The sequence below is a fragment of the Perca flavescens genome, chromosome 22, assembly GCF_004354835.1.
Source record: "Perca flavescens isolate YP-PL-M2 chromosome 22, PFLA_1.0, whole genome shotgun sequence".
Taxonomy (NCBI): Eukaryota; Metazoa; Chordata; class Actinopteri; order Perciformes; family Percidae; genus Perca; species Perca flavescens.
In genome coordinates this window covers 3,546,754-3,565,938 of record NC_041352.1, presented here as the reverse complement: position 1 = coordinate 3,565,938, position 19,185 = coordinate 3,546,754, and the positions used below count along the sequence as shown (strand labels likewise).

Here is a 19,185-nt window from a genome sequence, read left to right as displayed (position 1 = left end):
GTCTAGCTAAACACACTATAGTAATAGTACCTGGTCACTGCAAATTCAGAGTCAGAACGATCTCATGCATACACACTGACACTGACAGGAACAACTTATTCTTCTCCCCCCATTCTGCTCAGGTTGTGGAGGAGATCTGGTGATGGAGAGCGGTGCGTTCAACAGCCCAAACTATCCGGATGCTTATCCGCCGAATGTGGAGTGTGTGTGGACCATCAGAAGCTCGCCAGGGAACCGTCTCCAGCTCTCATTCATGTAAGGTTGTAGCCTGGATGCCAGTCGGTCTGGACTTGATCCGTTGTGGGGCAACTATGCTCGAACCAGAGCCACTCGGACCAATCAAATTGTCAGGGCAGGCTTTATACGATGATGGACAGATTATGTAACAGTAATGTAATCAACCACATCCCAAAAGAGTGCTTGGGTTGAATTTGTCTCCCGCTGGAGAATTGAGATGTGTAGATTCCTCCATCGCGTCTGTTATAGAAGATATCGAGAGCGCATTCATTTTAAAAGAGGAACAGAGAACCGCGATCATGTATGTATACACATTGCCAAACCCGTCCGCACGACATGGAAACTGCCGCCTCTGCCTTTGCTCCGTCGAAGCCTCCCTTTGACTTGCAGCTTCTGTGACGTCCGTCTCCGTTGCTCTGATTGGTTGTAGGTCTATCCAGTTGAGTGCAGAGGCATTTTCTTTCCTGGTTCGGTTGAAACACGCCCCACATCACAGCCCAATGGAGCGGTATCAGACTCATATTCTGACTAGAATCTGAGTAGGACGACGTCAGGCTAGTAAGGTTGCGTCTGAAATTTACACTAACATGCTTTTTAGATGGCTAAAGATTTAGGGGTGACCCAGAATAGTGGAATATTCAATGCTTCGATGGTCAGTCTCGCAGCGCCTTAAAGTCCAGTTCAGACCAACAATTCGAGAGCGAGACAAGTGTATACTTCCAGCTACTTGCAACCCGTCGGTTCTGCAGCGTTCTGAAAGCTGCCAGTTCACACCGATGGGACGAGACGAGACGGTGTATCATCTCCATAGCAGCTATTTGCACTTACTAACTTCTGACTTCCAGGCTTTTTGTATCTAAATATATCATTTGTTGGGTCTAAATATGAATGTGGATGACGCTGGTGATAGTGAGATGCTTGCTACAGTTACATCTCTAGTGATGAATTTGTGAAAACCGGCACCGTCAGACACCACCTACCAAGAGCCTGGGTCTGTCCCAGGTTTCTCCTTAAAAGGGAGTTTTTCCTCACCACTGTTGCACTAAATGCTTGCTCTTGGGGGAATTACTGGAATTGTTGGGTCGTTGTAAATTATAGAGTGTGGTCTAGATCTACTCTATCTGTAAAGTGTCTTGAGATAACTCTTGTTATGATTTGATACTATAAATAAAATTGAATTGAATTTTCCATATCAGTAACCGTCTGCTTGTGTTTTGTTCAGTGTCTTTCACCTTCAGGGAGACTCTGGCTGTCAAAACGACTACCTGGAAATCAGAGAAGGCAACTCCACCGGCCATCTGGTTGGTCGCTTCTGTGGAAACTCGCTCCCCTCCAACTACACCTCTGTGATTGGTCACATCTTGTGGGTTAAGTTTGTCTCAGACTCAGCCATCAGCGGAGAGGGATTCAGAGCCACCTTCTCACACTGTGAGTGTCTGCGTTGTAGAAAAGACTAAAGTCGGACACCATCTCACATCTAAAGACAATCCTCTTGCATCTAACGTTAAAGATTGTCATAACATGTAAAGACTGGGGATCTTACAGGGTCACACATTGCAAGACTACAACCAAGCTAGCTACCTACCGCTAGCGTTAGCTGGTAACTTAAAGGAAAGTTTTCAGATTTTGTGTTCTGCCGTACAGGTGAATGTCTCCACTACCTGGAGGTCTGTGTTTATCTGCCGGTTAAACTCCCGTAGGATGACTCGCTTCAGAAGGGTTGAAAATCGGCAACTTACCCCTATTTAGCATTTAGCTGAGCACAGCGCCATAGAAATAATAAACACCACTGGCTCTAGCCATTTGCTGCTTCTTGTTTGGTGCTGGAGGGAGCGCACCCATTGGTTGCTGACAATGTTCACGTGATTGGGGAAAAAGACTGGATTGGACTGTGGTTTAGGACCTTACACCAAACGATGGAGACAACGGGAGCTCGCCGACTCTAGTGAGACTCTCAGGGTTGTATTCTGATATTAGATATTAGTCTGAGACAGCGGAATTGCTTGAAAGGTTGTTTGGTGGAAGGTCAGCACCAGTTGCATGGCAATAACATATTGAATCTTGAATCTTGATATGTTAATAATGTTAGTAATACTCTGCTTGTACACATGACCTATGTGGCCGTTTTTCCGGGGAGGACAGTCTTGTGTTCTATTGCATGTTCTTAACTCACGCACTAGCCCCTTCTCATTGGCATTAGTCCTAGAAATATCTTTTCTGATGTAATTGTTTCAATGTACGTTAAGTTGTGTTGTGTACAGGTCTGTTTATTCATATGTTGAGTTATGTTTAGTCTGACCAATTAAAAAAAGAAACGAAAACAGAGAAAGAGAATGAGAAATCTAACTTTGACTTCCTCTCTGTTTCTCAGTGTATGGTAATGATGTGGTGGGGGACTTTGGTCAGATAGCATCCCCACTGTATCCCAGAACCTACCCCAACAATGCCCACTACCGCTGGACCATAACTGTGGAGGGGGACAGCTACATCCAGATCCGCTTTTTGGACATGGACATAGAGGACCTGCAAAACTGCTACTACGACCATCTCAAAGTAAGATTGCACGTGCTGTGAAATCACATTTGTATCCTTGGTTAAACCTGTAACAATAACAGTCAGACTTCTGTCTAAGTGACTGATAGGAACAACAATCTTTGCCATTCGTCCAGCCAGTATTAAGCATGAACGCTGTGACTGGCAGCCACAGACCGGGCTGCAATGTAACCCTATGGGGCAAATGTGCATCGTCTATTTGGTCCACTAAAAGTGCTGTTTTAAGGATCCCTACAGAGATAGACCTTTAAAACCTCTTTGAGACCTTTCTGTTTAACAAGAAAAAGCTCTGAGGTCGCTAGCGCTAAACCCACCAGACTCCATTTACAAAAACAATACTTTTAGCGTGTATAGAGCCAACATATTTTCACATGTAAATCTGTAAACTATGTGTTTATTTCAACCAAAACTAGAGTTGTGATAGCCTCGTGAGACCGTCCTGATCTCGCGAGCTCCAGTTTTCCACTCGCAGATCAGTCTGGCATCTTGAGATAGAGAAAATTTGGAGCCGTTTGCCAAACGACCGACCAATCAGCGTTGGTTTTGAGGCGGGTTTAGGTGGTTAGCTCGCTAATGCTTTTTTCTCTTGGATCCTTCTTTTGGAATATGGACCGGGAACGTGAAATGGTGTCTTTTATTCGTAAATTCTCGTTACACAAACGGCAAATATCCTTTACTGACATGTTTCTTGCTTGCTGAGCTAACGAGCTATGCTTTGCCTGCAGCAGCAGGGGCTTGTGGTTGTATTTTCATACGCTTCGCTGATCTGATTGGTTGATTGGGCCCGTCTATCACCAACATAGGTGGTGATAGACAAATGGTTTATCCAATCAACTAACCAGTATTTTTGCCCCTTCCCAAAAGTTCTCCAACGGTAAGTTCCCAAATGGATATGCCGAGCAAATGCGAAGCAATCCTTCTGGCGGAGTCAGGTTAGAGTTGTGATGGTTGGAAAAGTGGAAAGATGACCCAAAATTTATTTTGTTTCTGTTGATGTTGAATGAAGTGTATTTTATGATGCTAAAATTACTGTTTATTTACATGGAGTCTGGTGGGTTTAGCGAACGCAATTTCGCGGATGTTTTTATGTTTTAAAAAAAGGATCTTACTCTTTAACAGAAAGGTTGACCTCCTTAGAAATCCTTTCCATAATGTTGTCAGACACTTAGAATAATAATCTGAGTCTGTCAGTGAATACAGGTAAATACAAGCCCTATTAACTTACATTGTAGCTTGTTTCTCTGCTGCCGACTGCAGCGATGTCGTTGGACCAATGTCATGGATTGTTGTTACCATCGGTCACTTAGACACAAAATCATAGAACAATAGGGTTAAAAAAACAGTAGTTACCCATTAACTGTGCCTTCTACAAAGTTAGCTGTGTGATGGTTTTCTAAACTCTCTCACTCCCTCATTCATTCGGCCCTCGATCCTTTTTTTCCCCTCCAGATATTTGACGGCCCCAGTGTTCATTACTTCCACATCGGAACATTCTGTGGTCTGGCCTTGCCCCCTCCCATTAGAAGTTCTGCAAGCACGCTGACCCTGCAGTTCCAGACAGATTCAGTGGTGGGGGGGCGAGGTTTCCTCCTCGAATGGACTGCTGTCCAGGACTCTGGACCACCACCCACTATCCCACCAGGTCAGACAGCGAGCTCTTTTAAATAAAGCACACAACGTGGTGGACATGCATTCTGCTTCTGCACACTCAACAAAAAGACCAGTAATTCAAAATGTCGGACACATTGGCATCCTGATGCCTTTAACCCTAAACAGCTCACTAAGCCTTTCCTTTAATTTGCCCATGGTTTCTGTTTTTTTGTGACGTTTGAGTAGGACTGCAATATATGCTAAGGGGTTTGTCTACTTATTTTGATTATGTTCATGAAAACGTTTTGAGTGAATGTGAAAAGTAAAATTACATTTATGAACTGAAGGGTAAATAACTATATCCTAACCAGTCCACTGTGCACCAAAGGTATGTCTGTATGAATAATGATCTGTTATCATCTGGATGGATATCTGCATGGTCATACATTTTCAGAATAGTATGTGCAGCACCTGAAAGAACTCTATGTGTGTGTGTGTGTGTGTGTGTGTGTGTGTGTGTGTTTGTGTGTGCGTGCGGGTCTGTGTGTGTGTGTGTGTGTGTGTGTGTGTGTGTGTGTGTGTGCATGTGTGTGACTGTCTGCATGTATGTGCGTGTGTGTGTTTGCTTGACTGTGGATGCGTGTGTGCGTGTATGCGTGCGTGCGTCTGTCTGTGTGTGTGTGCGCATGCTTCTGTGTGCGTGCGTGCGTCTGTGTGTGTGTGTATATGCGTCTGTCTTTCTGTGTGTGTGCATCTGTTTGTGTGTGTGCATGCATGCATCTGTGTGTGTGTGTGTGTGTGTGTGTGTGTGTGTGTGTGTGTGTGTGTGCGTGTGTGTGTGTGTGTATGTCTGTATGTCTCTCTCTCAGGTGCATGTGGTGGATTGCTAATGGCCGGGGAGACTCCTGGCTTCCTCTTTTCTCCTGGCTGGCCTGAGAGCTACCCTCCTAACCAGGAGTGTACCTGGCTGATACGTTCTCCTGGCTCCATCGTAGAGTTGAACCTCTTGTCTCTGGACATGGAGGACTACCCCAGCTGCTACTTTGACAGCCTCGTCATCAGAGACGGTAAGCCATGACACCCTACAGGATAAGATAGTAATCAACAAAATAACGAGAAGTTAGACCTCTCGCGCTGTTGGAATTTACAGAGCAACTTCAAAATCAGCCTGTGAAGAGCTTTTTAAGGCCTGAGTAAAAAATCATGGATGATGTCATCAGAATTATGGACTTGGAGAAATTAAATGTTTGAATAAATTTGCTCGGTTAAAAAATGTGAAAATTCTTGTTCTCCATTCAGCGCTGAGGCTCTGTACCAAATCTGGTGAAGATTGGCCAGATTAGTGGGGCGCTATAATCGAGGTAGACATGTTTTGGCCTTTAACCCAACGAATGTAAATGGGAACTTTGCATTTGAAACACGTCACAGGTTGCAATATTTACTGCCGTTTGTTTTGCCATCGTCCAGTTTTGGGTTCCGCTTTCGCGGGCTCTGCGGGTCGGGAACAACTTGCTCTGGGGAGGCTTGGACATTCATAACTGCTTGCAGTTCTAGTTTAAATTGTATGCAGTGTTTGTCGGAACATTACTACTCGAGACTAAAAAGTAGGACATCACTGCCTATGCTTAATTTGACTGCTTTTTGTCACAATACTTTGAAATAGGAATATTTTTATTATTTCTTGTTGTATCATATGTTATATGTTCGTCTGTATGCTGTGCTGCTGACACTGTCAACTGATCGAATCTGGTTGTGTGGAAGTATAAGGAATATATATATAGGAATAGGAAAAGTCAAATGTACAGTATGTCACCAAAAAAAGCCTTTGATGATTAATGTTATTACCATTGAAGATCATAAAGCAAACCTGAATGGAGTCACCAGTATATTTTTTGAATTAGGTCTGATTTCCGTGTGTGTGTGTCTGTGTGTGTGTGTGTGTGTGTGTGTGTGTCTGCGTGCGTGTGTATGTGTGTGTGTGTGTTCTCAGGTGCGAGCAGTCTATCCCCCGTGCTGGCCACTGTGTGTGGGCGGGAACCTCCAGCTTCTCTCCACTCAACAGGGGACTTCATGTTCATCCACTTCTCCTCAGACAGCAGCATTGGCGGCCGAGGCTTCAATGCCTCCTACTCCAGAGGTCAGACACCAAAAACAAAATAATAATGAACATATATTTGTTACTCGTGTCAGTTAAAGTCAGTAGTTGCTTTCTGAAGTGTGCAGCTGTGACTCTAAGCTTTGGATCGGCTTGTACTGTGCCTGTGCAATTATTGGTGGCAAGCACAAACACAATATAACATCACTCAGCTTGAGTGTTTATGACAAAGTAGATATAAAATGATAATATAATAATTATACATTTTGGCTTCACTTCAGTACCTTGCCATCTACATCACCAATTTCCAAAATGTTTGTATGCCTGGCTCTTTCCCTGCTCAATTTCCCACATCCTGATCTATACAACGCTTTGCATTATGGGATTGGTAACGGAAAGTGGTGTACATGTGTGCCATGGAAACGCGGCAAATGCATTACACTATATAACGAAACAGCATGCCTCTCTGTAAGCCTGACTAGCTCAGTCGGTAGAGCGTGAGACTCTTAATCTCAGGGTTGTGGGTTTGAGCCCCACGTTTGGGCGTAGGTTTTGTGGGAAGTAGAGTGGTCGCTCCTCAACCACAACATTGGCGGTTCCATCCCAGGCTCCTGCGGCCACATGTCCAAGTGTCCCTGAGCAAGACCCTGAACCCCTCGTTATTCCCAGCATTCTGTATGTATATCTGTCTACTGCTCCTATTAGGATGGGTTAAAACGCATTCATTATATTTTACTATATTTTTTTACTGGGGGAAACACTGTTTTTTTTTACCTGGAGAAAGTTGTTGGTCATCCAGCGTTTTAGCCTTTCCATTTTGATATGCAGGTCCAATACTTTTCTTTTTCTACACATTTCCTGTCACGCTCTACTACTGCCACTACTATCAAGGCTACTAATTGGGCTGAACGATTTGGGGAAAAAATTCTAATTACGATTTTTCTGTCAGATATTACGTTTGCGATTCAATTTGCATTTTTTTTTCTTAAAAGTTTAGCCAAAGTTCACTGTGTAATATTCATTATGTATCAGATAAAACATGTCATGGAGCATTATGAGACACCATCCAAACTGCTCTGTATTCTTATGTAAGGATGAGAACATCGTTTAGATATGAAGTGCTTTTATTTTAATAAGCAGAACATTTATCACAAAAGCTAAAGTTATAATAATAAAAAACACTTCCAATAAAAAACTATCAGTACTTAACTGTAAACTGAAATTTCTGATCTGCCTCAGCATCTACATATTACACCTTCTACCATCATGTAAATAAAGAAACAATTAATTGAAAGATCCACTGAAAATAGAACATTTCTGTAAACATTCTGTGATATGTAACATTATTCCAGCATTTATCTTATAAAAAAGTAAGTATAATAAAAAGAGGAACAAAAAATGTTAAACCAAACATTTGATTAATTGCGGTCTTCACAGTTAGCTAATTGCATTCTTTCAAATTTCAATTTAAAAACGATTCATCGTTCAGCCCTAATATATATACGAATAGTAATGCTATTATTTGTCTTTCCAGGTTGTGGCGGCCTCCTGCATGTAGACCGAGGCGTGCTGAGCAGTCCCCACTACCCCCAGAACTACAGGCCTGGTCTGGACTGTAGCTGGCATGTGATGGTGACGCCGGGCTTCAGGGTGTCTGTCAGCTTCCAGAGCCCCTTCCAGATCCAAGGCTTTGGAACTGGATGCAGCACAGGAGACTACCTGGAGGTAAACAACATCTAGAAGCTTGAATCAAAATCTGAAATCTGTATATTATATCAAAGTTCAAAACCAGATCCATACTACTACAAGCGACAGTTTAGTTTTTCACCTTCACCTTTCAGCCTCAACTTAAGATTTTCAGTTGGGTACAAGTTTTCCAGTTGCTGGTACTGGAACACATAATTCCTGACATTCAGATTGTTTCTGTGTTCTTATACAAAGTAACACATAGAGATAAGAGAGGCTTTATTTTCATCCATCCATATACAGTGCAGTGCAGTGCAGTAATGAAATTGTGTTTCCTTGGTCCTGATGGGAAAGCAAAATAATGAACTAATTAACATAAAACGCAAACAACAAGATACAAAAACAGGTAAAGAACAAGATACAAGACAACATGCAAACATATAGTGTACAAATATATACCTAAACTGCAGCCAGCCACCAGGGGGCGATCCAGATGTTTTGGCTTCTCTTATACAGTCTATGCATCTACCCCTGGTTTTAAGGAGTAGATTATGAAAAGTGGATCAGGAAACTTGTTCTGCTAATAAAAAAATCTAAACAAAAGTTTTTTGTAAAACTACTCACGTTCAACAACTTTGTTCTTTTCTTATAGGTTTTACTTATCTGTGTGTGAGGTTTTGGAAGCACTATTAATGATCCGTTGGTAAATTATTATTATTTTTTTTCATTACTCACAGTTGTTATTGACTCGCTGCTGTTTCCACAGCTCCGGAATGGTCCAGATGGTTCGTCTCCACCACTTGGGGGGCGTCTCTGCGGTGCCAGTGTGCCCTCCCTCCTCCAGACTACTGACAACCACCTCTTCATTCACTTTGCATCCGACGCCACCAACGAGGCCAGCGGCTTCAAACTGACCTTCGAAGCCCACAGTCAGGGTACAACCACAACGCTGTTTTCTATGTTCTCTTTCAGCAATAGGAGTCATCAACATCAACGTGGTTGCTGTTCGTTCAGCAGTGTCATATTATGCCATTAGGTTATCAATGACTTTGGCCATGGAATGACAACAGTGTAACTATTGTTGATTGTTACAAATAAGGCTGTTGAATGGAAAATGGTGTGATGGACTTACAGTAGGTTTTCTGGTGGGCTTCTACATAAATTGAGCAAGATGTGTAATATAAAAAGAGGACACTAGAACACACAGTGGAGTGTTGACCCACAGCTCATAGAGGCAGTTAAAGCAACACTATGTAACTTGGGCGGCTATAGTTCCAATGAGAAAACCTGTAGGGGTACCGAACAGGGAAAAGTTGCTTTAAGGTAATTTTAAATCAGGGCTAACTGTTTGTTTGAGTTATTCAATTTAATTCAATTTATTTCAATTCAATGTTATTTATAGTATCCCATCAGAACAAGAGTTATTAGTAGTCTCAAGACACTTTACAGAGAGAGTAGGTCTAGACCACACTCTATAATTTACAAAGACCCAACAATTCCAGTAATTCCCCCAAGAGCAAGCCTTTAGTGCGACAGTGGTGAGGAAAAACTCCCTTTTAGGGAGAAACCTCGGACAGACCCAGGCTCTTGCCGGTTGGGGGTGTGATGAACAGTGGCAGTTATAGTCACGGTAAACATAATGGAACTATGACTAGAAGTAGTAGTAGAACTAGTAGTTCATGGCCTAGCAGTGATGGTGATTAATGAAATCCAGAAAATGTATCTTATAATATATGCCATGTAGATGTATATGTGCAGTTTCAATTCCACTGTCCAATGGCCACTATGTTCAATTTGCCTTTAAGGCCCGGTGCACTTCCTGGGGAGCATGGTATCGCACGGATGCGTGAAGCTTTAACCCCATTAACGAGATCTTGTAGATCATTCTAGGATGTGGGCTATAGTAAAAGTAGTAAAGAATAGTAAAAATGGCGGAAGCTGCACCACTGAAGGCACCGGTCAAGCCTAAGAGAATCTCTGCTATAGCCGAGCAAAATTGGTATCGTAACTGAAATATCCCTAACCTAAGTGAATTGGATCAGATGTGTAATCAAATTGGGACCTTGTGAATTGTAATCAAATCATTTTGGAAAATCCTTGGCAATACCTTGCCCTATTCAAAACCCTTAACGCTTGATTGCCGCAATTTGAGTAATAACATAACTCAACCAAAGAAATTGGAATACACATATACACAAATTGGAATACACAGACATGATACACACATATACCATGGATATATATATATATATATATATATATATATATATATATATATATATATATATATATATATATTAAGGGTGTGACGAGATCTCGTTTTACAAGATCTCGCGAGATTAAAACGTGACGAGATTTCTCGTCGAGGTGAAAAGAGTGAAAGAGTCACAGACAAGACGAACACAATATGTAAACATTGTAAGAAAAAAATGCCGTACTACTAACTACTGCACCCGCAAGTCGCGGGTGCAGTAGTTAGTAGAGAGCTGTGGTGGTGCTGTAAGTGTTTTTGCATAGTGCTCGTGTTAGCCGCGGTATACGGCATTTTTTCTTACAATGTTTACATATTGTGTTCGTTTTGTCTGTCACTCTTTCGCTGTTTATTATTTCCGCAGGAAAACCAAAATGTTGCCACACAAATGATTTAAAAGTGGCAGGGGGATCTTCAATAGTAATTCCACGCTCCATCACGCTGACATCACATCGCCTCACGAGACAACTTTTCACCTCGACGAGAAATCTCGTCTCGTTCTCGTGAACCCAATCTCGTGATGTGTCTCGTCTCGTGGAGTAAGCGTCTCGTCACACCCCTAGCTTGTAACCTTGGTTCTCTGAGTAAAGACTATTTGTCCCAGTCATATTTCTTAACTGAAGTTTTCTTTAAATTAGTGTTAAGATCGCGTCTCGTTCTCGTGACCCCAATCTCGTGTCTCGTCTTGTCTCGTGAGCGAGTGTCTCGTCACACCCCTAATATATATATATATATATATATACATCATTACAATACATCATTTGCATTTGTATTGTTTTACTACTTACACAATCATTTTAAGTATCTATCATTATATTATTAAGAATACACAGCTTGAGTTTTAATGATATTTTCAAGGTGGGACAACCCTCAGATGGCCTCATGACCAGAAATTTGATTACATTTATGTAGCAAAATGAAATGATTATGACATTTTTGCATCACTGGGTGCTGCCCGACTTAGGTACGTGACTAATAAGTGACTTGAAACATTTGTTTCTATAGCAGTGTTACTACTTTAAAAATCCTGGTGTCACTAAAACTGAATTGGCCTAATGGATGTATGTACTGTATTTGCTATCAAGCATGGGAGGTTATGGACATGCAATGAGTGCTGCTGGTATATTGTGAAGTGGTCCAACAACACAGTGTTGTTCTTTCTCTCTTTTTGCAGCGTGCGGAGGCTTCATTGAGCTGAATGATAATGATCCTCCAGGGTACATCACTTCACCCAACTATCCTCAGAACTACCCCCAAAACATTGACTGTATCTGGGTCATCACTGTGCCCAATGGGGAGGCTGTCCAAATAGAATTTGAGGATGAATTCTACATTGAACCCACAACCAGGTACAGCTGCTACTTTCTCTCCATCCTATTGTTTGGTTATTTTTACACATTCATTTGCTTTAATTCAGTGCCATGCGCGTTTAGTGTGTATAGTATTCGTAAACTGAACTGCCTTTTTTTATTGGCTTTTCTTTTCTAAACTTTCATGTCAGTGATATTCGTTCGTATGGGGGATGTTACAAACCCCCACAATCCATTCCGTGTTTTTCGGAAGTTTTAGTTGCTTTTTCTAATAGGATTTTTTTCAACAAAATGAACATTATTTTTTTAAATTAGTCAATTTATTCAATTCAACAATTTATTGTTTGATAAAAATACAAACACAAACGAGATCATCAGCAACATATAAGCAAAAAAGCAACACAAATAATATTCTTCATGTTTATATGGGGTACAGAGAAGTTGAAAACTTTTCTAATCCTACCCCCTCTTAATGTTCATTATTCATAACAGAAATTCGAGTCGCATTCATCAGTGTCCATGTTCAACTCAGGTGGCTTGAACAAATCGACTCTTTTAGACAAAAACAAGAACAAAATAATCTGGGCAGATAAACCCCCCTAAAAAACACAAAAAAACACAAACAACAGCGTTTAGTTTGGAGACCTTAAATAGGACATTGTTGGAGGAAACCTGAACTTTCAGTAGGGAAATCTTATCGAGAAGTTTAAAAACAATGAACATTTTTTATTTGAAGACATTCTGTCATCTTCTAGCAATGCATTGGCGATCATACCTTTTATAAAGTTGCTTTCACACCTGTGTCATTTGGTCCGTTTATAACCAACCTTGGAGCATTTGGTCTGATAGTCCGGTTGGTTTGGGCTGCTGTTAAAGCTCATCCCAACTCTGGTGCGGATCAAACAAACCAACTCTGGTCCGCTTGAAAACGTGGGTCTCTGTTCACTTCTAAGTAAACTAGAGTTCAGGTCACTGCAAGTGAGAATGCGATCCGACCCAAATACAGGAAGTGAACCAAAAACAGAACATTTACTAACCTGCAATTTCAACCTTGCACACAATTTACCGACCTCTATAGCCTATGATTTAAGGGATGATAACTTTCAGATCCATAACCTAATATGACCACACATCGCTGGTCGTCTGTGACATCATCATCTCTCTCTCCTTCACTTGCTGTCTGTCAGCTGCTCATTTTCGCCTTATTCTAAAATATTAGAAACACTAAAGCAGAACCAGAAAACCCAAGATTTTATAAATGTGGTGTTGCGCCGTTATTTCTGAGAGCAGAAGTGTCTGCGAGTTTCGGATATTCTGTTCAATAAACGTACGACCGTCTCGGTTGCGTGACGTGTGTTTAGTGTTAGGTGCGTTTGACAAAGTGCAGTGTGAAAGCAAACTGAACCAAATAACAAATGCAACAATGTTGCAACTTCACCCCCGAATCGCACCGAGTCCATTAACTTTAGGTGTGAAAACGCCCTATGACATGTTTTCATGTTTCCTATCATGTGTTTCTCAGCTGTGCCTATGACTACTTGGAGCTGCGTGATGGCTCGACCTCCAACTCTGGCTTCATTTCCCGCCTCTGTGGCAACACCCGGCCATCTACCCAGCATTCAACGGGTTCCTCCATGCTGCTCAGGTTTCGTACTGACAGCAGCATCACACACAAAGGCTTCAAGGCAAAGTACTTCATAGGTAGGCAAATCAAAACCATTTCTCTAAATCCAGGGCTTTAGTTTTTTGAATTTGGATCCAGTTCTTATCATGACATAGTTGGCTCAGACCTAACAAACACACATCATATCCTATATACATATCGAGACACATACAGACATGCACTTTGAGCCACTTGATGTCAATTTCAGACTTTGTTGTGTTTGCTGCTACCATTTTTTTTGTGATACTGTGGTGTCAACGAGAGAGAAACGAGAGAGACTTTTTAAATCAGAGGTTTGACTACCGGTTTTAGTATAATCTACCATCTCATGTTTCATTTGCTCTGGCACATAAGTCTGGTAGTGACGGCCCAATGAAGCCTCTTGAAGCTTTGTGAACCATTTCATTTATTTTCTAAGCCCACTAGATGGTGCTCTTGGTTTAAAGGAAAAGGCTCAGTGGCAATTCAGCGTTTTTCCAACCCTTTCTTGAACAAAGAGCGCCATCATTGGGCTCAGAAAATAAAGAGAATGGTTCACCAAGCTTCATAAGGCCTCCATTGGCCATCAAAAATGTCTGCCCCCCTCCCATTCAAACAGGTTTCTAGCAGAATAGAACCTGGGCGGACCAATCACAACCGTTTATCTCACATGGCGGGTTTAAGACGGATGACTGACGAAGGAGCGTATTGCTTGAACGCAGTTACGGAACGGAACCGTCTAACACAACACACTAAGCTCACGAAACGCAGATCAAACTGTCAACTAGACGGTGTTGATCAAATATGAATCAATATACTGTTACTGTATTACCCATTTCATGCCTTACATGTTTTTAAAAACACATTTAAGTGTAGCTGTAATTTAAGAAAGTTTGTGACCCAGCCAGACATGGGTTAACCCTAACCCTTACCCTCCTTCAAAACGGACCGAGCACCGCCCCAACTTCCTTCATTGCTCCAATTGGTTGTAGGTCTTTTCAATTGCATCCAAAGGCATTTTAGTTTGCCCCATTGAATACCCTTTGGAAATCGAAAATGAACTGAGAAAATACACATTTGCAAATTAATCTGGCAATGCCTGGCTAGGTTGTACTCATTTTCCTCTCAACAAAATAGGAAACTGATGGTTATTGAGATACAATGAAAATGAGTTTTAGTATTCATATCAGGATTTTAAAGGAAAAAGAACACTTCTGACCCTACCTCCAACCCCTCGCAGCAACATGTGGAGGCACCTACATAGGTCAGCGGGGGACGATCCACAGCCCTGGCTTCCCAGGATCCAACTATCCCGACAGCTCCAGCTGTGAGTGGTACCTGGAGGGGCCCACGGGCCACTACCTCACCCTCAGCTATGGTAACTTCAGCCTGCAGGACTCTTCAGGATGCTCTGCCGACTATGTGGAGATCAGAGAGTACAATGCCTCAGGTGAGAAAACAACAGGATCACTTACAATCACTGTACAATTAAAAAAATAAAAGCATGATTGTCTAAGTTTTAGAGTTGCTTCACAAAGATGCATCCATTGAAAATGTTTCACTCACACACCCTCTGTGTGTGTTGCTAGCTTGCTTCCGTTAGTGTAACTAGTGCATTGTCTGTTAGTGGCGACTAAACACAATCTAAAAAAAAAACATCTAGCAATGTAGAACGGAAGAACTGGAGAGCTTCTAAGTAGTGTTAGTGAACAAAAGAATAAATCCAATAGACACCAAGGACACATTTAAATTACCTTTAATTCATCTGGCACATTCTCAACAGAATAAGTTTAAAACCTACTTCAATGCGTTTCAGTGTCTAGCCTTCAAGAATGCATTGAAGTTGGTCGGGTTAGCTCAGTGGGTAGAGCAAGTGCACATATACTGAGAGGTTTATACCCTGACGCAGAGATCAAGGGTTCGAATCTGACCTGTGACGATTTTCTGCATGTCTTTCCCCTCTCTCTCCTCTTTCTCAACTAGCCATCCTATCAAATAAAGGCCGAAAAACCCATAAAAAAGATTCTTAAATGAATTCAAGCATTTTACGTTTATTTCACAGCATAAGTTTAAATTTCTTTATGTGAATGAAATGAAAAGGCAATAAATGAATAGAAGAAGGGACTGCAGAGACAAAAGCTGTGACGCGATGCAAAGATGCAAGTCTCCACTGTCAGATGCATTTCCTGAGTTGTTCTGTGTTTTGTAGGGCGCCTCCTCGGCCGACACTGTGGCAGTCACCTTCCGGCTTCCATGGACACGTCTGACAGCTTCGCCTACGTCAGGTTTGTCAGCGACACCAGCGCCAATGCGCCCGGCTTCAGTCTGACGTTTGAAGCCAGCGTTGAAGGTAAGATCGTTTTTCAAGAGATTATTATAAAAGGATTGTTTTGTTGCACAATCACAAACTACATTGCATCAACATAATATTTACACATGCAGTCAGGGTTCAAAATGAACTTTTTTGTCCACCAGCCAAATGGCTAGTGAATAGGGGTGTGGCGAGACCCTCCGTTCACGGGACGAGACACGAGATTGGGTTCACGAGACGAGACAAAATTTTAACGCTATTTTAAAGAAAACTTCAATTAAGAAACATGACTTGAAAAAATAGTCTTTACTCAGAGAACCAAGGTAACCAAGTGTTTCATTGCAGCAAGGAAGTAGGCTGCTCTTGTCTTGATCTATGACCCTTTTAAGATGACGGGAGAACATTTCTCTTTGTCTAATTTCGTTAACAGTAAAGTTAGGTTTTTCTTTCTGCTTCCGACTCAATTAACAAAAATTCAGAGAATGAGAGCGATCTGCGCGAGTCAGCGCCACACTGAACTACACGCTGCAGTCTGTGTGTGTGTGTCGGGGGTGTGAATAAGAGAGAGAGAGAGATACCCTAACGTCCAACGTTCTAACGCTGGGTTTTACACGCAGCTTTTTACAACTGCAACTCTGCTACCGCTCTACAAAAGTGAACTCAGAGTCAACTTTGGCGACCAGGGGTGGGGGTAATCTTCTCTGCTAGTTTAGAGGTCCAAGCCAGACTCAGCTTCAAAACCAGATGTACAGTATTATAAGACCAACCAGGCCAGACTCCGTCTACTGGCTGCTGCTCTGCACTTGGGACCGATATCGCGAGACAATTTTTCCCTCGACGAGAAGTCTCACGGGACAAGATCTCGTCACACCTCTACTAGTGAATGTTCAAATTTTACCAGACACTCAATAGATTACAATTGTTTTTTTGGCTGGTGAGAGAAGCAACTCTATCTACAAGCATTTGGTTAGTTGCTAATTTGAACCCTGCATGCAGTGTACTTTTGATGATGGTAACGGAGCACTGATAAAGTCAGAGACTCAGTACTATTTCTCTCTGGTGGTTTGTTCCTAGAGATGGCCCGATCCTATTTTTTGCTTCCCGATACCGATTCCGATACCTGAACTTGCGTATCGGCCCATACCGAGTACCGATCCGATACCAGTGTGTCATATATTTTATGTTTTAACAACTGTATGCTACTATCCCTGTACGGATGTGATATGATTCATATCTTTGTTATCGGTCTGGCTCAGGTTTAACTCTTGGTGAAACATGAACAAACACAAACAACAAATGCCACAGAACTTTCTTTTACTCTTTATTACGTGGTATTGGATCGGTGCATAAACTCCAGTCCTTCCCGATACCGATACCAGCGTTTTAGGCAGTATCAGAGCCGATACTAATATACAAATAGAGATGTTCCTTTGCTATTTGTATTTAAAAAATGTGTTGGGCGTAATATTCACATTCTATGATAAATAAACATAGATGTGTAGGGATGTATCGATACAGTCAACTCACGATTCGACACGATTCATGACTTTGAGTTCACGACTTTTTTTTAACCTTAATTGCAGGCAAAAAATATTCCTTTATTTATAAGAACTGTGCAAAACAACAGATGTGACCTCTTGTTAAAACTGGAACACACTACACCAAATCTTAAATAACAACATAATATAATGCAAAATTGTATTTAGATTTTAAAAACAAATCCCACAACAAACTGAAAAATAAATTCTTCAAACATAAAATAAGAGGTTCAATTCCAAGCCACGGCCCTTTGCTGCATGTCGTTCTCCCCTCTCTCCCTCTTTCCTATCCAATAAAAGCCTAAAATGCCTAAAACATTATTATAAAAATACATAAATATTGAGTCTATTTTGCTTTACGCTCAGAGAGATACATTAATGTATTCATTCACAAAATGTTAATAATAATGTTGAAATTCACTTTGTTTTACTTTTCCTCTCAGTCTGCGGAGGAGAGCTGAATGCTCCCTCAGGGACTATCTCCTCCCCCAATTATCCCAACTTGTACCCCCACAGCCGGGTGTGTCGCTGGGAGCTGGTGGTGACACCCGGCCGCCGGGTCACGCTCAGCATCGATGACCTGCGGCTGGAGGATTCAGGGACTTCCTGTGCATATGACTACGTTGAGGTGAGTCCTTCTCTGCCAATATTTCCAGACATTTCATCACTTTTCTTTTCCCAGGTGAGCTCGCCTAGTCGCTCACCACAGGAGTTAAATATGTAGTAGTAATAAATTATTAGAGCTGGGAGGTTATGCCTTTGTCCGATTATTTCGATTCTTTCACAATACATGGGTGCCGATTGGTTTTTGTATTGGGATTTTCATTTATTGTGATTCTAGCAGTATTGGGATGTAATAGTATTGAGTATTGGGATTTTCAAGACAATATATCATCAGACGTTTCTAAAAATGTTTTCGAAGAAGAATGCACGTCACCTGTCAGTCAGTCAGTCAGACATTTATTTCATTTGTAAAGAAGTACACCACATGGATGTTCTGCATTTTCTTCTTTCACTCTGTTTTGCTGGAAACGTGTATATTACGTAGTCGCGTGGGCGGTACCGTAGGCGGTACCGTAGAAACGGAAAATATTTAGGTGAACCGTTGGTAAAAAATAAATAAACTATAAAATATCGATTCTAGGGAAAATAATCAAATTTAAAAATCATTGCAAAGAAAATCACAATACATACACGACAGATTTTAGATTTTTTTTCCCACCCCTAGTCATTTATTGATACTTTATGCTTATCACACCACAAATGAATTCCTTCACTTCAGATGTGTTTAAGTGGTGACTAGAGTGTGGATCGGGCCGCATTTTTCTGTCCGAGCCCGGCCCGCGTCCGACAGGCATTAAGATATTTATGTCCGAGCCCGACACAGTTAACATCTCATTTTTTTCTCATACTAATGACACATGTACGTTTTTTCATGTGGAAAACACGCTTTTATTAAGCAACTTTAGGAAGGCATTCGGAAATGTCAACAGATGAGCGCATCAGCGCACACGGGGCATGAAGCGCATGTTAACACAGGGGCGCACAAGAGGCCCAATCATATCGCGCTGATGTGACCGAGCCCGACCTGAACCCGAACATCATTTCATCATCTAAATATCTGTCAGAATCCAGCCCGGCACATCGGGTACTCTTGGGTCCCGCCGGGTCCCTGCGGGCTCGGGTTGGGTATCCATCCTCTAGTGGTGACAGAGGAATCAGCAGCAGATATCTCAAAGGAATAAAAACAGTATCTTAAAACCCAAACTATTAACATAGTTAGTCACCTTTCAGTTTAACTGGAAGAATGTTTTAAAGGGGTAATATACAGATATATAATATATTATAATATGCTGATATTTCAAGCCATTGTTTGAAATAAGTCAATAATACAAGGCCTAATCTCCATAATTAATGAACTTCTGATGTTATAAATGGAATTGTAAATTGGAACCACATTACCGTCATTGCG

The 19,185-nt window shown here is 41.6% G+C and overlaps 1 protein-coding gene and 1 non-coding gene across 2 annotated transcripts in view; both read left to right on the top strand.

The window, feature by feature from the left end:
• cubn (cubilin (intrinsic factor-cobalamin receptor)) overlaps window positions 1–19,185 on the top strand; it is a 100,074-nt gene that overhangs the window by 53,955 nt on the left and 26,934 nt on the right. Inside the window, exons 36-48 of the mRNA XM_028569959.1 lie at window positions 123–255; window positions 1,460–1,665; window positions 2,609–2,790; window positions 4,240–4,432; window positions 5,250–5,447; window positions 6,371–6,517; window positions 8,010–8,200; window positions 8,928–9,096; window positions 11,587–11,761; window positions 13,245–13,423; window positions 14,605–14,814; window positions 15,574–15,714; window positions 17,657–17,841. Of these exons, the coding sequence (XP_028425760.1) occupies window positions 123–255; window positions 1,460–1,665; window positions 2,609–2,790; window positions 4,240–4,432; window positions 5,250–5,447; window positions 6,371–6,517; window positions 8,010–8,200; window positions 8,928–9,096; window positions 11,587–11,761; window positions 13,245–13,423; window positions 14,605–14,814; window positions 15,574–15,714; window positions 17,657–17,841 (2,309 nt within the window). The remainder of the gene's footprint in view (window positions 1–122; window positions 256–1,459; window positions 1,666–2,608; window positions 2,791–4,239; window positions 4,433–5,249; window positions 5,448–6,370; window positions 6,518–8,009; window positions 8,201–8,927; window positions 9,097–11,586; window positions 11,762–13,244; window positions 13,424–14,604; window positions 14,815–15,573; window positions 15,715–17,656; window positions 17,842–19,185) is intronic.
• trnak-cuu (transfer RNA lysine (anticodon CUU)) lies at window positions 6,948–7,021 on the top strand. The gene has a single exon. It is a non-coding gene; the product is annotated as a tRNA-Lys (tRNA).